The following is a 20,370-nucleotide window of genomic DNA, read 5'->3' as shown; positions in this document are numbered from 1 at the left end:
TAGTGACCATGTGGCTTGGTCTCGGGCTCTGCTTGGGTTGTGGCATACATATAGACAAGCTGCTAAAGACTACAAGCACTTTTGCCTTTGCACTAGAGAATCTAGCTCATAACAATGTTTACTTTGCTACGAGCCTCCGCTTTTATATAGAAATTTGCCACATTCCACTAGCTACATAAATTTGTCACTATAGTATTGAGATTAGCCGATGAAAGGAAGAGAGGAGAGGATAGGATTACTATTATGAAAAAGACTAAGGAAACGGTATGAATAAAAATATTGAGTTAAATCCTTTTAACTTTATTTGGGAGTGTTCATCTTTTTCACTCATATACGTATTTTGGAACGAATACGAGACGCTGTAGAAGTTCCTAGTATCGTAGGGCAAATCGTAGCAAGGAGTGCTTGGTTCTCTGGATCACCTTAGGTGCCTAAGGGGGGCGTGCCGGAGGGCCACTCTATATACGGCGTCAGCTTGGAAATTCCGACCACAATTTCAAGTCGGGAATGCAAACTGTTCCACATGGACTAGCTACCTAAATACGGGGCCTCGTAAACATTCTTATAGCCAGTCCTTGGACCGGATGGCCTTTGGAAGCCTTGAAGAGCTGGACTGAACGTAAGGGTGGGTACTTGGTGTTCTTCATTCATAACTCTCTTACTTCTACCAGAAAACAAATATGATTATGAGGATGGCGTTAAGAGAACTTTAAAGACAAATGGGAAGGGATAATAGACTCTGTGCTTTAGTCTTCTAATCCCAATACGTCAGTAAGGGGGTTTGAAGCTTTCCGGGGGAAAGTCGGAAGGGGACACTCGGGCTTTCTCTGATATTTTCCGCTCTTCTCCTTCTTTATATTTTTTTCACCTTGGTGCTATAAGTACGTGGTATCACTAGGCAGGTCCAGGAATGCCCGCTTCAACTCGAGATCCAGCCTGAGTGTCAAAACCTCTCCTTTGTTCCTGTTCAAATGATATGGTAATCCCCTTCTGCCCGTGCTGACATGGAGAAGAAGGATCAACTTCACTTACAGAACTTGATGATTCTCAAAGGAAGAAAATTGTCATATCTCATTGCTCACCAAAGAACTCAGCTTTAGAGGAACATTACGAATGACGGGTCATTCACACATCCGCACCAGCTCCTTGGAACTAATCGAGAACAGAAAAGAAGGCTGTCAACAGGCACTGAGTTGAGTGAAGCAATGTGAAGCACACGCCTAACGAGCAGAAGCCACACGTCCTGATCCTCACATGTCCAGGTCGAAGAGCACAATCACAGCGGCATCATTCAAACTACAGATATTTGACAAAATAGAATCAATGCGTTGCTACTAGGTTCCTAAAGCAAACTATGCTGCGGGGGGCGTATAGCGAATGAATAACACGAGGATGAGCGAGATGAAGAAAGATCCCAGTCTATCTCCCATCCTCTCCTTGAACGCGCAATAGATGCATCAGACCGATCCGTCGTAACCGTGGACTCCCAGTCGGTGTCTTCGTCGTAGAGGTGAGTAGTCCCTCTTCGACGAGCCGACCGTCGTCTGTCTTCGCAGCATCGGCTGCCGTGGGGGCTCCCAGCTGGTCTCCTAAGACGGGCTGTTCCATCCCACCCAGCTCCGGGGCATCACCCGCCAGATTTTAACCTCACCACTACGCAGGTCGTCCAGCTTGAAGCTTTCAACCTTATTCTTCTTGCTTTCGCGGCCCTGCTCCCAGGCGCGAACCTTCTTTTTCGTGCCATCCCATTCCGATACAACCGCCACGTGGTCGGGCTTGCCGACCTCCATCGAGTACTTGGCATGCATGGGACCGTGCTTGCCCTGGAACCGAGCGTTCCGAATGGAAATGATATCGCCAGGCCGGATCTGGTCATTTTGTTGTGTTGAGGCATTGGCCATGTTGGAGTAGACGAGCGCGCCATAAGCTCTGGTTCCAATTGGCGCCAGAGCATCATTGAAAGGCTTCAAGAGTTCGTGGATAAGGCCTTGCGGCGTTCCGTCGCCAACAATCGTTTCCTTCTTGGAGACAACCGCTTCAGAGATTGGTCGTCCAAACCGTTCGTACGATTGCTCGAGCTCATCCTGTCGCAAGGCTCTCGGAGGCGGATCATGTCGTTGATCCAGCTGAACATCGGCAGCGTTGTTCTGGTCGTACTCAACGGTGATGATCGTCTGCGAGTAATCTTGGAAGAGCACATAAATGGTGCGTGTGACAATCGAGCCTGATGTCAAGTCGTCCGTTTCATAGTACAAGTCCTTTCTACCCTGGAAAACGGGAGGCACCGTCTTGTCCTGACGCCACCAACCACTTTGCTTGGCCAAATCAACGTTGTTAGCGATGAAGCCTGATTCTGTGGACATGGAAGGTCTGTGCGCATCCATAGAACGTCGCTGAGACATGGAGGCTCGCGACACATCCAGTGACTGGCGAGACCGGCCAGCGGGAGGGGCGGGAGGCGGGGCTCTCGCGTGAGATGGCGATGGCAATGGCGGAGCATCATCCTGGAAGTATCCCTCCTCTTCAATCTTCGGGGTTCGCTGAGAGTACGGTAGCTTTGGGGTGGAGTAGTTATAGGGGTCGTACTCGTCATCGTCCCTTGCTGGCGGAGGGGGAGGAGGAGCTGTTCGCGGTACATCCACAGAGCGGCGCTTATCAGCCGTCGGCACCGGTGGCGGCGCAGCTCTAGGCGGCGGGCCGGTTGGGATAGGTGGCGGCATGGTCGGTGGTAGGGCTGGGGATGTGGGTGATCTGACTGGCGTGTTGTCGTCGAGACTCGAATCCCTGGCGTGAGACTTGAGTGCGTCTTTGTGGGGAACCGACGACGCAATATCAGTATCGTAATCTCCCTCATACTCTGTAGCCTCGTCCTCATCGTCGCCCTGTTGAGGAGGTCTGATCGGTGGTGATATGGGTGATGCGACGTGCATATCCTGTGTCGACTGACGGCTCAGACTACCGCCTGGAGGTGGTGGAGGAGGCGGCCGCGATTGTGCTGTAGGGATAGGAGGAGCAGCTCCTGGGATAGGAGGCGGAATTCTGCTCATCCGCTTGCCCGAGGAGCTGGTGGGAGATGTTGGTGAGAACTCGGAGCCGGGAATGGGAGGTGGCGAGCGTGCGGCGGTCGCAACTGGCGGCAGTGGCGGGGGTGCTCGCGCTTCTTCGGCCTTGGGAGTGTCTAGGACACCTCCTGATAGCTCATCGTCGGACACTGAGCCGTCACTGGGGGATTTGAGCCCGGAAGTAGGGGGCCGAGCTGGAGCACGATGAGCCATTGTCTTGAAGCAAACTTACACAGGTTCAAGAACTTACAATCGCTGGGAACGGGCGGCGCCGCGGGCCGGGATCCTGGAACAGGAGGAGCTCCTGCGGCCTCACGGGCAGGGACTTTCGCAAATTAGCAAAGGTAACTAAGATCACAACCGTCTTTGACTCACGACTGGGAGGTGGGCTCGTAATTGGCTTGTCTCTGTCATCGTCGACTTCAATCGTTCGTGGAGGCGGAGGTGGCGCTCTAGGGGATGTTGGCGGCTCAGGCTCAGTAGCCTCTTCTTGACGTTTGGGTGCGCTCAGCCCTGGCAATGCCATCATGCCCGGTACAGCGACACGGCTTGTAGGTGATGTCTCCTCTTCGTGCTCCTCCGTCGGCGATGCCTCCACTGGCTTCTCGATTGTCTTCTTCTTCTTGGGAATAGCTGGAGCAGCCATTGGAATTCCAAACATGCCGTGCATTCCCATGCCGCCGCTCATTTTCGCCATCCTGGCTCTGAGCTCCTCCTTCCTGCGAACCTCAGGGTCAACATCATCCTCCTCTTCTTCCTCATCCCCGCCCTGCTCATCAGCTGCATCCTCCTCTTGTCTTGCTTCGACAGGAGAAGCTACTTGGGGCCGCGGGACAGGCCGTGGAGCCGCATCACTATCGTCGCGTTCGGTGAGATCCTCAGGACCTTCGGTGGTGTCGCCAGCCCCAGACATGTCCGCTTCATTGCCGTCATGATAGCTCTCGGCAGCGGGGCCCTTGGAAGGCTTACGCCGGGGCGCGGGCGGCACACGAGCTGAATCTATCGAGCTCCGGCCTGCCACCTCCTCCGTATCGCCCTCGGGTGCAGGGGTAGGAGCAGTGCCGGCATCCTCAGAAGCCTCCTGGCTGTCGGTGCGCTTCTTAGGTGGTGGTCGTGCAGCCTTCTTCTTGGCAGCGGCCTCAGCGTTACGCTGTGCTTGTTCCTGCTGTTGTCTCTGAAGGAGAGCAATGCGCTCCTTCAAGGTGGTCGGCTTTGGCGCATCCTCGCCCTCTTCACCAGAAGGACCAGGAGCCATGCCGGCCTTCTCAGCGTTCTCCTGGGCCTCTGCCTCTCTTTCCAGAATTTCCGGGTCCTCGTCTCTTCGGTAGACCTTTGCAACCGGTGCCTGCGTAGGCGGGGGGACATATGCATTGCGGCTAGGAGGAGGAGCCACAAACGGCTTCTTGATGTGATAGGAACCTTGGGCCAGCCCGCTCGGCTTAAAGGGCGTAATAGGAGCGGCCGAGGCTTTGTTGAATGCAGCAATGCGATCCTTGAAGGCATTGCTGGATGGCTTGGGCGGCGGGCCGGGCTTGGATGAAGCAGGCGCTGCCTTGGCGGTGGGAGGCGACGTAGCGGCGGGGGACTCAGTTCTGGGAGCCGGAGCAACCGGGGTCGGTTCGGGGATTGGCTCAGGTGCCTTTACAGGCTCGGGCTCGGGAGCTGCGGGTGCTTCGGGCGAGGCAGGCACGGCAGCGGCAGGGGGCGGCGCAGGTTTCTCGACCTCGGCGTGAGCTGCTTGGGTGGGTTGAGGCTCGGATTGAGGAACTGGGGCGGGCGCCTCCGAGATGGGGGACGTGACCTCGGCCTCTTTCTTGGTTCGGGTTCTTGTTGGACGAGGCGGAGCCTGGGGTTCGAACTTCTCGACGAAATTGCGAGGAAAGATTCCCTCGTGCTTGGCGCCAGAGTCGTCCACATACTCGCCAGTATACCAGTCAGCATCCTCCTCGTCGGTCACGGTGATGATGACGCCAGCGGGGAACTGGAGGTCATCCTCGTGGGGCGAGGAGTATTCGAACAGGGCCTTGACCCTGAAAGGGGCGGTCGACATGGCCGGCAGTGGTCGGGATAGTCCGTCGTCTTCGTCGATATCGTCGTTGTCGTCGGTTTGGCTTGTTGTCGGTGTGTTTGTGGGATGCGAACACCTGGACGGTCGAAAGAGGAGTTGGGTGCCGCAGGTCAGAGCGAGCGACGCTGGAGCTCTAAGGTGTGGGGCAACGGAATCGGAACGTCGTCAGCAGCTTGGACCTTGCGTGGGCTGTTGGTTGCAGCGGCAGTAGCAGCAGTAAGGTACGCAGTAATAGTAGCTACGACCAGAAGACAAGAAAGGTCAGATTCGGAGCGGAAGCAACATCAACAACGAACTGCGATGTGCGAAGTAAGAGCCCGTGAGGGTGGAAAAACAAATGACAAAGGTGGATGATGACGGTGGTGTGGTTGAGCGGGTTGCGTTGCGACTGCGCTGGCGATTTCTCAAACTCAGCGAGGGGGGACTTGGGGAGGAAGGGGGGGGTGGGCGGTCGGAGAAGGAGGCTGTGAGGAAGGGACGGACGGGGGTGGAGGGATCTCCAAGCTGGCGTGTCGACGTCAGCGCATGAACTTGTAACTCTCTTAGTTCAATGTGTCGGGGCAATTGGGGGCCCTGCCTGGGAAGTCTGCACTATGCAAACACAAGAGTCATGTATGCAGCCCCAGACACCCCGTTGACAAATGCATTCCCTTTTCCTGTCCAGATGTGTCTTTGTCCATCCTTACCTTGGTGTGTCGTACCTAAGGTGAGCTAAGTTTTGGGGTTTGGATGTGGTGCATATTGGGTACTCTGGAGCCGCAATGCGCTATGCGGGTGAGATGGGCTCTTCGGGTAGGATGCGTCTGCCTAGACACACTGCAACCCTGGATTTGGGTACACTTTATAGATATCATGTTTGGTATTCATTTCCTTCTCTACGTGGATGGCCACTGTGTTCTGGTCTATTTCGTCGCTGGTGAATTGGACTGTCTTTGCTTCACGGATTGATATTCAACATTAAATAGCAGGCGATGCGATGGGGTGCCAAGGGCAGGGGTTCACCATAACGGTCATCCAAAGAACGGGCAGAGAAGTCTATCGCATGTCATTTGTCGCCTGCGTCTGCATTCTGCGCTTCGGTCGGACTCCTCGTAGAATTCTATAAGAGTTGGGAGTCCATCACCGTTAGCTGCAACACTTCACAACGCTACACCCCAGGCTATGCCCTTGTGGAGGTCGGAATGCCTTAGCAATATCGATACTCAACAGCAGCGAACGGGAACAACGGCAGGACCAACATAGATCAAGCGCATGTGGCTCGGCCAGCTGGTGCCTCACGCAACTTGTGGTTGGCTAGAGAGGGTTCCGTAGAGAAGCAGATCAATGTAAAGGAACAGCTAGGTTAGGCACCTAACCTTCATGGCAACTGCAGTGTGAGGTAAGCCAGCAAAGCCAGTCCCAGGCATTGGACAGTCAACAGTCCCACGACGTGGTGCAATGGAACAATATTAGTGCATTACGAGATGACCTGAAGGAGCTTGAGCAGGTCACTCGATCGTGGCGCAGGGCAAGCCAGGTGGTCAACACGAGGCCAAACAGTCAAACCAAGTCCAGTCCAGTCCAGTGTTGGAGGTGTGAGAGCGGACGGAAGATGCGCTACGTTTCTTCAGCCGCTTTAGCCAATCGAAATCCTCCCGAGAAGTCCAGTCGAGGGGTCAAGAGGGCCGCGGACATGGGGGAGCAGATGGCAATGGAGGGGGGAACTTGAAAGCGGAGGGACGGAGTTACGGCCGCTCAAGCCACCCGAGCACCCCGAGCCACACTCTCGCCAGCAAAGCGCCTGGTCAACCCGTCACACCAATGTGCCTGAGTGTAAAGGTCTTGGCGGCTGTTGACTGTTCCCCCTCGATTGTGGCGGCAGCTGGGTGGTGCCAGGAAGTACGTACCCCGGCGCTGGTGCTTTGCTTCAGCTTGCGTGCTTCCATGCCTAACACAGAATTCTCGATTGGGAGTGCTCTTGGTGCGAAGTGTGGGGTGTCTATTCCCGACAGCAACACTTGCGGGATCGAACATTCTCCAATTGCTTAACAATTTTCACTTGTTCACGTCTTCAATCTACACTCACTACCACACATCGTATCTTAATTCCAGTCTGTCTCACACGCGTAGCCACGACAACATTTCCCCTCCGCGCAACGTATAGTTATTTTTCAAAGGCTCTTTCACCTTCCATCGCCGAGCTACAAGCTCCCACCGTTGACATAAGACGACGCGCCGCACACCAGCTAGACGAACCCCTCCCACAAACCATCTCACGTACACAGCAACATCCACCATGGCTACCGATACCCGGCCACTGAAGGGCATCCTCAAAAAGGCAGCAGCCGGAGCCACCGCCTCCGGCAGCGGCGCCGCCAACGCCGTCCTCAACCCCCGAAAACAAGACCCCCGCGAAATCGCCCTCCAGCACGCCCGCATCATCCAGCAGCGCAAGGACCTCGAGCTCCAGATCCTCGAGAGCCTGACCGAGCTCTCCGAGTACCCCACCGAGCGCGGCAGCAGAACCTTCTCCGCCGCCAACCCCTCCCCGCGCGACGTCGCCGACTTCAAGGCCGGCATCCGCCTCTTCCAGCCCTCCGACTACGACGATCTCATCGAGGAGCGCAACGTCAACGGCTTGTGCGGATACACCCTCTGCGCGCAACCGAAGCCGATGGCTTCCAAGGGCGGCGAGTGGAGGCTCGTCAACTTTGGCAAAGCCGACTTTGATATCGTCAACCGCAAGGAATCGGAGAAGTGGTGCTCCAAGGACTGCCAGCGCAGGGCGATGTATATCAAGGTGCAGCTTAACGAGTCGGCTGCGTGGGAGCGGGCGGGGTTGCCGGACATTGAGATCGAGCTGTATGGAGAGGAGAAGGCGAGGCAGGAGGACCCTGCAACACTGGCTTCGCGCGACCTCGCAAGTTTGAAACTGGAGGAGGGCAGGAGGGCGGCCGACGAGTCTGCCACATTGGCCTTGGAGAGAGGAGAGACGCGGGAGACGGGACAGCCTGGTAATACTTTCACTCTTGCCATCAGGGAGAGGGAGGTCAAGCCACCAACAGAGCATGGGGTGTTTGGAGATCCAGACAACTCCCATTTATTTGTTGAGGGATACAGACCGGGAGCTGGTAAGGCGCAGGCCATTGCTGAGGCTTCCCAATTCGAGGCACAACGTGACCAAGAAATGTCATGATGTAGTCCCACCGGTAGTAGGATACCAGTGGTAATTGGAGCGTGGGGGAGCCCGTTGAAGTTTCGCAATGATCGGTTGCTCTGTATAGATAGATTTGATACCCAAAGACATACCGATTCAAATATAACATCACTTGTGCACAGCAAGCGTGGCAGCGCTTTAGCTGCAATTCAACGCGAGGCTCAGTTGAGCCATAAGGTCAGAGGGGCAGCATCACATTACGCAAAAGAGGGATAGAAGCTTGGCAGTCAAGCGTCATCTCCGGAATTACCCTAGAGAATCGGCGACACCTTGTGTGGGAAAACAGAACTTTTCTTTGTGGAAGTTCCTAGTGTGAACTCACTACCGTCCGTAAGACGCCTGTAGCAATGTGTATCATCATATGCCGTTTGCCGTAAAAGTCCGTTAAAAACCACCCAATTTTCCTTATCCACAATCGACCACGACTGAAATTTAGTCGCGGCGAGGGGGGCGGCCACCGAAGCGGCCACCGCGCTCCTGGACCTGGGTCTGGCCGACGGGAGTGACGTTGACGGGGATAGCGTCGAACTGCAGAAGCACACCAGTCAGTATTATAGTTCTTCGTTCCACAGTGTGGTGTGAAAGAGGTGTGGGTGAAACGTACGCCGAGGTGCTTGAGAAGGTCCTTGGTCTCGACGTCGACCTCGAGCTGGCCGCTCTCAGTGTTCTGGGTGAAGTCGAGGGCGGAGACCTCGGGGACGAATTGATCCTTGCGCTCACGCTCCTCCTCCTGAAGCTTGAAGGAGATACCGCGGACGGGACCACGCTGGATACGCTTCATCAAGTGGGTGGTGTAGCCAGCAATCTGTAATTTCACTCCAGTCAGCAATTTTGCCCTCTCAACCTTTCCGTATTCCCAACATCGATGTTTGGAAGCGGTCTCAAGGAGCCGCTCGTTCGTCCAACTCGTATGTTGCGTCTGGGTGGATTTAGTTTGCTGACCTTGTTGCGGAGGCGCTTGGAGGCAATGATGGCGATCTCATCGCAGATGCGCTTGTTGGTCTCGAAGTCCAGGGTGAGTCTGGGGTAGTACCGCTCAATGATGACCTTGGCGGACTTCTTGACGGTCTTGGTGCGAACGCGACCCATTTTGGCGGTACTGACTCAACGGAGGGGGGTTATTTGGCTGGGTGGAGGGAGTTGGTCGGTTAGTGAGGCTGGTCGGTTGAGATGTTCACGATAAGTTTCATCGGGCAGATGCAATTTTGATATCTTTACACGAAATTTAGGGCCGTGGTGTGGGGCAAGGGAATTTCAGTGCACAGGCCATGGGGCATGAGTATGTAAGCACACGTGACCCTGGGGTGGTTGGGACGGGACAGAAATCAACACCCCACTCGGACCCGATCGGGGTTGCCCCTTGGTACGGAGCCGATATATGTAGCACTTCACTCCTAAGACGTCCCAAAGGCGCACAATTGCGTTGAACCGAAAGAGTCGCGCCGTTTCCCGCTCTCGAGACAGCATCTTGAGACAGCGTAGCTAAGTAGTCAAAGACATTTCCTGGGCTTTATTCCCACCGACGGCCAGCTACAACTAGGTATTGCACCAAGCTGAAGTACCTTACCTTGGCTAGTTTAGTAGTACGATTGTTCCTTAACGATCATAGACAGTCAAGAAAGTGTCGAAATTTGCGTTGTATTCTTCTTATTTTACAATGCCATACATAGTACACTCGGCACAAATGCGAACGCCATACAAAGATGGTTTCTCCATAGTGTGACACAACTCCATGCTCTACTGTCCGAGACTCATTCGCGCCTAGTCTTATGACTAGACGCGCTTCCAACGCTATCTTCACCACCCTCAAGAGTCAAGACCGTAGCTCTTGGAGCTACCCACCGCGCTGGTTCCAGGTCTTTGGTTGTTGGTGTGCACATTTCGGATGAATCTGCGGGCGGGTGCGGGTGCTTCTACCTCGGTCTTGTCGTTGTAGATCTTGGCCTTTCCAACCAACTCCTTCAGAATGAGCTGGGCCTCTTCATTGGCCTCGCCAACGGTGATTTGGACACAACCGTCTGAGTCTATGCGAGCCGAGGTAGGCGAAACGTAGGCCTTGGCGCCTCCTTTGATATCGGGGTCGAAAGTGACAACACCAGCCACCTTGTTGTTGCGTCCAACGAAAGCTCTGTGGTTGAAAGCCGTATCGCCCTGGGGAACATCGGTGATGAAACCGCCGACACCCAGCTTGGCGCTGTTGGCTCCTGATCTCGGGGCAACGATGCGAGCCAGGACGGGGGTATGTTGCGCCTGGGGGCCGTATACTGGGTGGTTCTCGGCGAAGTTGGATGTGCGGAGGTATGAGATACCACCAGAGGGATGAGAAGCGGGCGGGCCATGCTCAGCGTACAAGCTAGGGCGCTTGGTCTTCTCCGTCGACTTGCTGAAGTCGGTCAAGGAGCTGGGCGGGTTCAGGGGAGCAAGGTCCAAGAATTCGCCGACAAGTGAGTACAAGGTGATACGGTCGTTGCGCAACTTGCGAATGTACTCTGTGAGTTGCTCTTCCGTTACGTCGCCAGCACGAAGAGCTGCGGGAGCAGTCTCTCCAGCCTCCAGGGATTTCTGACGCTGCTTGCTCGTTTCATCGGAAGCGATACGCTTCCGCAGGAAGTTGCGGAATGACGCTCGCTTGTTGCGGACGGCCTTGCGCAGGTATGCGTTGAATTCGCCCTCGGTGAGGCCAGCCAGCCAGGGGCCCTGGAACTTCCACCTCTTCTCCTCGTTTTTGCCGTTACGCTTGACAGTGGTGAAGTCGCCATCGTCTTCAAATACAGATTTCGCTCCAATGTGGATACCACCGAGACGCGACCGGTTGGTGCCAGGTAGTGTGACGGGCAGGTTGAGCTCGTGGAACTTCTGAAGAGACAAGGTGTGGTCTGCGGCGGAGGTGTAATCGGTGACGTTTTCGAAGCAGTCAATGTCCTTGATGCGGACAACGGGGGTCGATGACTTGGTCGTGGATCGAAGAGGCAGGGAGCGCTTGAAGCCCCAGTCACCAAGGGCCCTCGAGGATTCGGTAGTGGTGATGGATTGGTGCGTAGGATAAGGCGCGGTCGCCGTCGGAGATGCGTATCGAGCGATGGCAGCTGCTTGACCTCCAGGTTGAGGGAGCGGCTTGGGCACAGAGAACATCCGAGATGATCTCAGAAGCGCCCCTCCGGGCGACATTCGGGCAGACATGGCGGCTGTCGAAGCTCTCTACTGAGCTTGGTCGTCGTCAGTCGTATGTATCGCGGGATGGGTGACGAGCGTGCACCGTTGCGTGAGAAATTTCAATTGGAGTACGGAAGAAGCCGGCGTACTTGATTGGATGAGAGCTACCCCTGTCGTTTCTCCTACTTCTCTCCACTGTCACCCGAAATGTCCATGTCTGGTGCACAGTCTAAACCAATTAAGGGATAAGAGACACCGGGCCTTCAGTCCCAGTGGCTTCAAGTGATAGAGACAGCGAGGGAACTTTGCGAAGTTGGAAAATTCCATCAATTTGCAAGTTTCGAAACAGATAAAAGCACTCCAACAGTACTTTTCAGTTCTTATCGAGGCACATAGAAACTACCTCGGGTATCTCAAGCGGGCTCAAGGTCAGGTACATAGGACGGGGTTTGAAAGCTAGAGGGACATTCGGCAGGAGTGACACTCAGCGGCCCCACCAACGCTGATGGGAAAGCGCATCGTCTAGCGGTTCGAATTTGGAGATTTGCATTTCACCAACCCGCACTCAGCCCTTTCCCCCTTCCTTCCACATCGCAATTCGCAGCCTGTGGACTGCGCGATCGCTCATGTGGATAGCGAAAAGGATGGCGTCAACCAATGTTGGGTCCTCGCCTGCTCTCACCTTTGAGCTCGTCGCTCGCTGTTCAGTAAGCATCCCCCGCCTCAGTACTTTGACTCACAATCTTCATGTGATTCCTAGTTCGCATGTTAACGGTTTAGGCTAGACAACGAGAGCCCGCGCATCCGTCCTGACGCTTCCCCATGGCCAGGTCCAGCTTCCGATATTTATGCCTGTCGCGACACAAGCTTCGCTTAAAGGCTTGACACCCGAGCAACTCGAAGAGACGGGCTGCCGTCTGTGCCTGAACAACACCTATCATCTCGGCCTGAAGCCTGGACAAGATGTACTGGACAAAATCGGTGGCGCGCACAAGCTCCAAGGATGGAAACATAATCTCTTGACGGATAGTGGAGGGTACGGATACCTTTTTGACTGAGTTGCGAAGACCCTCATCGAATACTGACTATGTCTGTAGCTTCCAAATGGTCAGTCTCCTCAAGTTGGCGAAAATCACTGAGGAGGGTGTGCGCTTCCTCAGCCCCCATGACGGTTCGCCCATGCTTTTGACCCCAGAGCACTCCATGTCTTTGCAGAATTCTATTGGAAGCGACATCATGATGCAGCTCGACGACGTGCTCGTCACGACATCGCCCGACGCAGCCCGTATGCGCGAGGCCATGGAGCGAAGTGTAAGATGGTTGGATCGCTGCATCGCGGCACACAAGAACCCAAAGACCCAGAACCTATTCTGTATCATCCAGGGCGGTCTTGACCTTGAAATGCGACGGGAGTGCACAAGGGAGATGTTGGCGCGCGATACGCCGGGTATCGCCATCGGTGGTCTGAGTGGTGGCGAGGCTAAGACGGATTACTGCCGTGTTGTCGAGACGTGTACCGAGCTTCTGCCGGATCTCAAGCCTCGATATGTCATGGGTATCGGATACCCCGAGGATTTGGTTGTGAGCGTCGCCCTAGGAGCGGACATGTTCGACTGTGTCTGGCCAACGCGAACGGCCCGGTTCGGCAACGCAATCACGAAGCATGGCGTCCTGAACATCCGTAACTGGCGATATGAGAATGACTACGGCCCTATTGAGGAAGGATGTGGCTGTATCTGTTGCCGAAAGGGCGAGGGTGGTCTAGGTGTGACTAGGGCCTTCATCAACCATAATGCGGGCAAGGAAACGGTCGCTGCTCACTTGCTGAGCATACACAACGTCTGGTATCAGCTGAACCTCATGAGAGAAATCCGGCAAGCTGTTATTGAGGACAGGTACCCTGCCCTCATTAGGCAGTTCTTCGGTGATCTTTACGACTACGACAAGTCAAAGTATCCAGAGTGGGCTGTTGAGTCTCTGAAGAGAGTAGGGGTCGATTTAATAAACGAGTAAACGCACAAAAGCACTTCACGTTGATAACGAAACAAGAATTTGGTGACTTTTAGCATTGGCCACTAATACTAAGTGAGCTTCCCAGAACCTGCCTATCTTATGCTATTGAGCTGCGACTGTTCTCTTGGTTTTGACTCTAGCTAAAAGTCAAACAGGGCGCAAACCGGCGTTTCTGAGAACCAGACAAGCCTATCATAGTCAATGATGACTTTTGGACGTTGACTGAAGCTCTACGGTTCACTGAAGACAGCTTGTTCGCCAATAGTCTAACTAAGCTTGGCTTCGCTGACTCGACTGCCATATCACTCGGAGATTCCAATGATGATTGATCTTCCTCTTCGGCAGATGCTCCTTCGCGTTTTCGCCAAGAGTGGCATTCTCTCTATGCAGACGGCCTGGACTTCGGCAGTGGCATCCATACTTGGGTAGGTAGGCGAACGCGCTCAGGCCTGGCCGTCTTTGCCATCTTCTCTCAGCGTGGCATATCTCGTCTGATTGAGTTAGGTCTCGCCGAGCTGGATCGTAGGATATGCCACACGTCGCTGCGGTGGTGCGGCGTTGTTCTCGCCAGCGGTGTTCTTCTTGCCAGCAGTGATTTCTAGATCAAATTCGAAGGCTTCCACTCTTTCGTTTAAGTCGTGGCTTCCGTGTTCTGGCCAATAATGGCATCTCTCCTTCGCAGGCGAGGTATATTCCGGGACGAATGCCCAGAAGACGCTACCCTGCCTTGACCAACGGTAGCATCTTGTCTACGCAGACTGGGCGGTTCGAATCTCTCCTGCCCAACAGTGGCATCTTGTCTGCGCAGAAGCGGTGGGCCCCCGCCTTCGTGTCGCCGAAGACTCTCGCACCGAACCACCGTCACTACCACAGTATGAGTAGATGCCCTAGGTGGTAAATGCTTGCGGGTATACGAGACGATGGCGTCGAAGACGCAGCCCATGAGCACCTTGACGCGGCCAGCTTCTACACATGTCTCGACCTTCTGCTCACTGAGAACCAGCGTATTCTAGTGCGAGGGTGGATCAGTATCAATTATCACGAGTAAAAAGGGTTTGAAAACAAGATTGTGGTGAGGTACGTACATGTACAGGCTGATGGACCAGCCTATCGAGATCCTCAAACCCAAGGATGAGACGCTGGAATCTCTCTACAATCTCGGGAGTCTCGTCGAGGCTGAAAGTATGCGTGCTGTCGTTGGGTTCAGAATCCATCTCTAGGAGAGCCGGTCGAAGTGTCCGAGTAATCCGCGTCATCGCCTCATCAAAGCCCGCCCTTGTGCCGTCTTGCTCTAGAAGGATGTTTTCATAAATATCCCCGAGGATACAGTCTAGCACAGCCATGGTGTAAGGCCGCAAAGTCTGCTCTACTTCGTCCATAGTCGAGGTCAAGACCCTGAGTTCCTCTGGCGTCTTGAGACCGTCGTTTCTCTCGAATTCTTGGACCCGTGCCGCCAGCAACTTGGAGCGGTCTGCGAGCTGAAGCACATGGTCGAGTGGGAGGATATCCCCGACCGGTATGTCTTGTATTGATTGAGACATCCTGTGTGTTGTGTGTTCTTTTCCTATACCTGGGGTCCGAAGACCTTCAACTCTTGGGAAGTTTTCGTGTCTTGGATGTTGCCTTTATCTCTGTATAGAGAGACTACTATATTGGAGAAAAGGAATCTGATACCAATGTACAGTGCTTTTAATAGACCACTCGAATGAAGGACTCATTCAGTCATGCGGTTTTCCTCTATTCTAGAGGACTTATTCATCCTTAACGGAGACACCCTTCACAGGTGGTCTCAAACCCTGATGAGCCATAGGAGTGAATCATTGGGCGCCCAGACTTTGTGGTAGCTGCATTGAAAGGGCGGAAAACAAGCGTTTGTGGCCTGGATGGGCTGTCTCCTTTCTCCTCCTTCCGTGGCAATCAACTGCTGCTGCCACAACATTTTGCGGTTCAGTGGCTGAAGCAGGTAGCATGGCACGTAGCGGTCAACGCGCAAGAAGCCAAAGAGGTGGCAGAGATACCAATGTCAAGAGCTGTGGGCAGGTGACTGAACATAATTTCAGGTACGAAGAGGCGCCTCTGAGTCGTTCGTCTGATAAAGGGGCAAGTACAAAGCGGATTGAAATGAGCAAACACCAGCATAAAATTTGAGTTTGCATAGAGGGGATATGTAAGTAATACTGACAATCAAACCAAACAGATGTCTTAGCGTCCCTTGCCCTGTCATCTGGGTTCCGAGCAACTGGGTCCTCAGATGTGGCTCCAACAATGTACTCCGTAGAAGTGGGCAGTCCAATCGTTGATGAACCCCAGTCCGACGGTGTCAGGGTTCCTGGGTATCACAGATCTCAAGACTCAACGACCTGTCAATAAGACACATTATTTATTGCCGTTGTGGTACCTTCTCACAAATTACCTCATGTTTCAGACGCGCAGAAAGGCCCTCCAGGTTGGTGGATGCCTGTTTTAGCTGATCAGGGTTACGGGAGGTAAGCCTTACCTCAAGGTACCTTGGGTGTGGTCATGGACGGGAACGAGGCGCACCACCTACGTATTCGAGGGACCTCACCTGGCAGGAAGGAGGAGGTACTGGCGTTCCTGCTCATTCCTTTCCATCGCAAGATACAGGCGGCCTGAGGCGTACCTTCCACACATGCCATGAGAAGCCTTCATATACCCCCTCAAACCCATTCCTGTCACCAGCCAGCAGGCGCCCGTCCAGGTCGACGGGTCAGGTCAAACTGGCTGGGTGGTGGAGTGGTTAATGGTCAACAATTCAATCGCCAGTCAGCCTACTCGACGACAGGCTAAGCGCATACGAGTACCGAGTTCGAATCCCAGCATGAGCACCAGAAATTTCCCAGCATGAGCACCAAGAGATGTAGCCCCCAATTCAGCACCGGGGGGGGGGGGTGAACTCTTTTGTCAGTATGAATGAATTTTCAATGCTTATGTAAAGTACTCAGTCTTGAGTTTTGAATGATTGATATTACCTCTCCTCTGGGTAGCTTATCTTTTGGCCCTTTCTCATGCCATGCTCTGCTCGAAGCCAACCTCATACCATCTTGCGGTGATGACACTGATGATTTCTTAGGTAATCTTCTCGAAAGTTTCCTCGTGCATTTAATTATGACGATAGATGTTCATCAACTCATGGGGGATATCGACTTGTACTGATGCCCTTGGAAGCCCGTTGAAGAATATTAAGCTCTTGGAGACAAAGGCGTTGGTTAGATGTAAGTGGACGTTTGACTGCGGACGTTGCATTGCACGAGGGAGTGTCGATCGTGCCCCCACATGCTATCGTCCGAACCCCACTTGAATCGGTAGCGCCTGCGCTTCTCTCAGCCCAAGCGGGATCAGGCGAAATGCCCCGCGCATCCCCTATTTGTTGATCCCCACGTGATCGCAATTATGCACCTTATGACGCGTGTTGTGTACATACACAGAACAGACGCGACGGACAAGTGACAACTGTGACGATGTGCTGGCGGGCGGTCAACTAATACGTAAAGTCCCCTACCCACCACATCCCCTGCAGCCAACTGCAAGTTGTCAGAAGCAGCTACACACCGCACTTACCCAAAACTTCACATTCGAGACATTTTCTTTCGCTACCGACCTGTCACTTTGTTCTTTTTCCCAGCCTTCTTATTCATCCGAGACACCACGCAGTATTTCATGGGTCTTGCGCCTCTGCCATGGCCTCTCCATTCGACAGAGCGCCATCGCGGCGCCCATCACTGCTGAATACATCCTCTCATGATGGAGACAAGGACCTGGCGCATTCGCTCAAGCAGTTGTCCCTTTCGACATCATCCGCCAGCAACTCACCTCGGGCTTCGAGTGCCCTGTCTCCTATGAGACCGGCCGTAAATCGAACATCTCCGGCACCGAGTCCTCGAGCCCCGTCTCGAAGTCCCTCCTTTGCGAGGGAGCTCTCCCGCTCCCGATCTTCCACGCCGACGCTGCAACGATCTTCAACGCCAACACTTCAGCGCAAGACCTCTACGAGTTCCTTACACTCTGTGAATGGCTCTTCAAGCCGAACCCCTAGCCGAGCGTCTTCGAGGCGAACTAGCATGGTGCATGCTTCTTCTCCTGTCGCCAAATCCCCTTTGCGACCGAGCCCCCCTGAGTACATCAAGCCTGCGCCCACAGCGAATACGGTTGCCCGCGATTACTTCAAGACCGAACTAGAAGTTCATCACTCGCCAACTTCGACTAGAGCAACCGAGACACTCGTCATCCTCCACGATGCCTGCTACGGACACCGTTTCTCCCGACCCAAGACGTCCAAAGGTGCCCTCAGCACCATTGTTGAGCGCCCTGAGAGAATCAAGGCCGGCATTTTGGGGGTTGCTATGGCCTACGTGCGACTTGGTGAACGGCACTGCGATGGCGCATATGCGCTGCATCCAAGTCTGGATCCCTCCACCATCCCGACGATTCCGTTTCGCATCTACAAGACCGAACGGAGACTGCCCTTGACATCGGCAGCTGTCACCAACGTCCACGGCACTAAGTGGATGGAGGAGCTCAAGATGATGTGCGAAGGAGCAGAAATAAAGTTGGCGACTGGTGGGAAGGAGCTTCAAAGGCCAGAATTAAACAGGGGTTCAGACGGACCGCCTGCAAAATTTCACGAGGGTGACCTCTATCTCTGTTCCGAATCGCTGGAGGCCTTTGAGGGCGCGCTGGGTGCCGTCTGCGAAGCCGTAGACCGAGTCTTCACATCGGGCCCTCGAAGAGCCTTTGTTGCTGTACGCCCACCAGGACATCACTGCTCAGCTTTTTTCCCGTCAGGGTTTTGCTGGGTTAACAATGTTCATGTGGGAATTATGCATGGTATTCTGAACCACGGTCTTACGCATGCCGCTATCATCGATTTCGACCTCCATCACGGAGATGGCTCCCAAGCCATCACCTGGGCGCATAACTCACGAGGAGTGAATGCGGCCAAGAACACGGCAGCGTGGAAGAAGGCGTCCATCGGCTACTTTAGTCTTCATGACATCAACTCGTACCCCTGTGAGTGGGGTGATGAGGAAAAGGTCAAGAACGCCAGTTTATGCATTGACAATGCCCACGGCCAAAACATCTACAACATCCACCTGGAATCGTATGGTTCAGAGAAGGAGTTCTGGAAGCTCTACGAGTCCAGATACTCAGTTATTCTGGAGAAGACGCGCAAGTATCTGAAAAACCAGTCGGCTCGCCTTCGCGCTTTGAATATGCCTCCCAAGGCCGCAATCTTCTTCTCAGCTGGATTTGATGCTAGTGAGTGGGAGACGAAGGGTATGCAACGTCATAACGTGAACGTTCCTACCGAGTTCTACGCCCGTATTGCTCAAGATGTCGTGAAGCTTGCCGCGGAGGAAGGCTTGGGAGTTGATGGGCGGGTTATCAGCGTGCTCGAAGGTGGCTACAGTGACCGAGCTCTGTACTCTGGCATCTTCAGCCATCTGAGCGGACTTTCAGGAAACCAGACCCCGGAAGAGCCCACTCGGGGTCGCTCTTCGCTCGGCGACGAAATGGCAGGGCAGATTGCTGCAACCATTACTGGCGAACCATCTCTACACCCTTACAAACCATCATGGTGGTCGAGCTCCGAACTCGACGAGCTGGAAGTTGCTATGGGCAACAGACCAGCCAGTCCCAAGATGATACGGCACTCAACTCCGCCGACATACTCAACTCCCACACAGGCGTCGATTGGTAAGTCCATAGATCCGGCGAGGATGAGACGGATGGCGTCCGGCTTGTCGAATGGAACGCCATATTCGCGACCAGCAACACCACCTCCCCCTGATGTGCCATGGACCATAGCAGCCCATGAGCTGAGCAGACTACTCATCCCGTCGGATCGTCAAGTCGATAGCTGCAAGCCTGAAGACCTGAATGCAGAGGCGACAAGGGCTCGGAGAGACCGGCAGTCAATTCTGAACCCTGATCTTGTCCCGCCGGCACCTGCTCCCGCGCCCGCGCCGAAGCCAGCAAGCAGGCCCACCTCGCGGATGTCTCTGAGAGAGCGGAAGCCAGCGAAGCCTGGCTTGTACGTTGATGCAGACGAAGATGATGACAAGCAGTCCAAGAATCGGCGGAGAACGGTTGCGGGCCCTGCTGCGCTATCATCTGAGAAGGTTTGTCACTCCTCGTAGTATCGCGAATAGACTCAAACTGACAATGACACTAGGCAACGTCCCGAGGCATACCCTCTGACACAAATGGAGCAGCTAAGCGACCCGGTCGACGCCTTAGTGGTGTGTCTACTGTGGCTTCGAATGCTCCCAACACAGAGTCCGAGAGCTACGGAATTTCAGCTCAGCGTCCCGACACTTCTATGAGTGTGCGACCAGACACGGCGATGAGTGTCAGAACTCAGAGTGCTACGTCTTTGAATGTTAAAAAGACAAGAGCTCCAGCAGTCAAGAAGGAAGCCCCCAAAACCACCAGAATTGTGAAGAAGCCTGCCGCGACGGCGAAACCCTCTCCTACTCAGCAGGCTGGACCATCTCAGCCGCCTCAAGGAAAGCCGAGCCCAGCTGCTGCATCGGAGGACGATATGGACAAGTTGACTGCCGGTATGAAGAAGGTCAAGATCAACTTAATCACGAAAACACAGAAAGAAGAGCGTGCCAAGGCAGCACAAGCAGCTCAAGCCGCTCAAGACAAAGCTGCCACACCCCCCCCAACCGAAGAAGCAAAGACGGACTTCCCGTTTGAAGCACAGAAGGCTTACTCGCCGGTGGCACCTCCGATCGTCACCCCTCCGCAAGACGAGGCTTTCGCCACACCGCCAACGCAGCCTCCGGTTTCTGAAGACCCGTCACCGCCTGCCGTCCCAGAAGGCCGGCCTGAAGTCTCAACTCCAGTGACTG

The 20,370-nt window shown here is 54.3% G+C and overlaps 6 protein-coding genes across 6 annotated transcripts; 2 read left to right on the top strand and 4 right to left on the bottom strand.

Annotated features, from left to right (window-relative positions):
- Positions 1 to 1,323: 1,323 nt before the first annotated feature.
- On the bottom strand, positions 1,324 to 5,569 carry BDZ83DRAFT_605185 (uncharacterized protein). The gene is made up of 3 exons (XM_060507324.1): positions 3,438 to 5,569; positions 3,313 to 3,387; positions 1,324 to 3,256 (listed from the first exon to the last, which is right to left on the bottom strand). Exons 1-3 carry the CDS (start codon positions 5,110 to 5,112, stop codon positions 1,590 to 1,592), a joined length of 3,417 nt encoding a protein of 1,138 aa, XP_060369520.1. The 5' UTR covers positions 5,113 to 5,569; the 3' UTR covers positions 1,324 to 1,589.
- Positions 5,570 to 7,405: 1,836 nt separating this feature from the next.
- On the top strand, positions 7,406 to 8,305 carry BDZ83DRAFT_716290 (Rtr1/RPAP2 family protein; the record flags this gene model as incomplete). The annotated part of the gene is made up of 1 exon (XM_060511838.1): positions 7,406 to 8,305. One exon carries the CDS (start codon positions 7,406 to 7,408, stop codon positions 8,303 to 8,305), a length of 900 nt encoding a protein of 299 aa, XP_060369519.1.
- A 453-nt stretch (positions 8,306 to 8,758) lies between these two features.
- On the bottom strand, positions 8,759 to 9,415 carry BDZ83DRAFT_568257 (40S ribosomal protein S17; the record flags this gene model as incomplete). Its single annotated transcript, XM_060504046.1, has 3 exons — positions 8,759 to 8,854; positions 8,931 to 9,131; positions 9,269 to 9,415. 3 exons carry the CDS (start codon positions 9,413 to 9,415, stop codon positions 8,759 to 8,761), a joined length of 444 nt encoding a protein of 147 aa, XP_060369518.1.
- A 531-nt stretch (positions 9,416 to 9,946) lies between these two features.
- Positions 9,947 to 11,561, bottom strand: BDZ83DRAFT_605180 (mitochondrial ribosomal protein MRP51). The gene has a single exon (XM_060507323.1). It carries the CDS (start codon positions 11,504 to 11,506, stop codon positions 10,133 to 10,135), a length of 1,374 nt encoding a protein of 457 aa, XP_060369517.1. The 5' UTR covers positions 11,507 to 11,561; the 3' UTR covers positions 9,947 to 10,132.
- Positions 11,562 to 12,105: 544 nt separating this feature from the next.
- BDZ83DRAFT_568281 (queuine tRNA-ribosyltransferase) lies at positions 12,106 to 13,492 on the top strand (the record flags this gene model as incomplete). Its single annotated transcript, XM_060504047.1, has 3 exons — positions 12,106 to 12,186; positions 12,265 to 12,515; positions 12,577 to 13,492. 3 exons carry the CDS (start codon positions 12,106 to 12,108, stop codon positions 13,490 to 13,492), a joined length of 1,248 nt encoding a protein of 415 aa, XP_060369516.1.
- A 155-nt stretch (positions 13,493 to 13,647) lies between these two features.
- BDZ83DRAFT_605176 (uncharacterized protein) lies at positions 13,648 to 15,325 on the bottom strand. The gene is made up of 3 exons (XM_060507322.1): positions 14,578 to 15,325; positions 13,999 to 14,501; positions 13,648 to 13,919 (listed from the first exon to the last, which is right to left on the bottom strand). The coding sequence occupies exons 1-2, from the start codon at positions 15,031 to 15,033 to the stop codon at positions 14,124 to 14,126; spliced, it is 834 nt and encodes a 277-aa protein (XP_060369515.1). The 5' UTR covers positions 15,034 to 15,325; the 3' UTR covers positions 13,648 to 13,919; positions 13,999 to 14,123.
- Between the last annotated feature and the right edge of the window lie 5,045 nt (positions 15,326 to 20,370).

The sequence above is a fragment of the Colletotrichum acutatum genome (assembly GCF_030867785.1).
Source record: "Colletotrichum acutatum strain CBS 112980 chromosome Unknown BDZ83scaffold_11, whole genome shotgun sequence".
Lineage (NCBI taxonomy): Eukaryota > Fungi > Ascomycota > Sordariomycetes > Glomerellales > Glomerellaceae > Colletotrichum > Colletotrichum acutatum.
Note: the sequence above shows the minus strand (reverse complement) of the source record. Positions and strands in the feature narration are given on the sequence as shown.

Excerpts from the sequence above, each read along its gene's own strand:
- BDZ83DRAFT_605185 (XM_060507324.1), bottom strand. The coding sequence starts at position 5,112 with ATGTCGACCGCCCCTTTCAGGGTCAAGGCCCTGTTCGAATACTCCTCG. Across the intron at positions 3,388-3,437 it reads TACGAGCCCACCTCCCAGTC|TCCCTGCCCGTGAGGCCGCA; the intron begins GTGAGTCAAAGA and ends AATTTGCGAAAG. Across the intron at positions 3,257-3,312 it reads GCCGCCCGTTCCCAGCGATT|CTCGGCCCCCTACTTCCGGG; the intron begins GTAAGTTCTTGA and ends ATCGTGCTCCAG.
- BDZ83DRAFT_605180 (XM_060507323.1), bottom strand. The coding sequence starts at position 11,506 with ATGTCTGCCCGAATGTCGCCCGGAGGGGCGCTTCTGAGATCATCTCGG.
- BDZ83DRAFT_605176 (XM_060507322.1), bottom strand. The coding sequence starts at position 15,033 with ATGTCTCAATCAATACAAGACATACCGGTCGGGGATATCCTCCCACTC. Across the intron at positions 14,502-14,577 it reads TGGTCCATCAGCCTGTACAT|AATACGCTGGTTCTCAGTGA; the intron begins GTACGTACCTCA and ends CCCTCGCACTAG.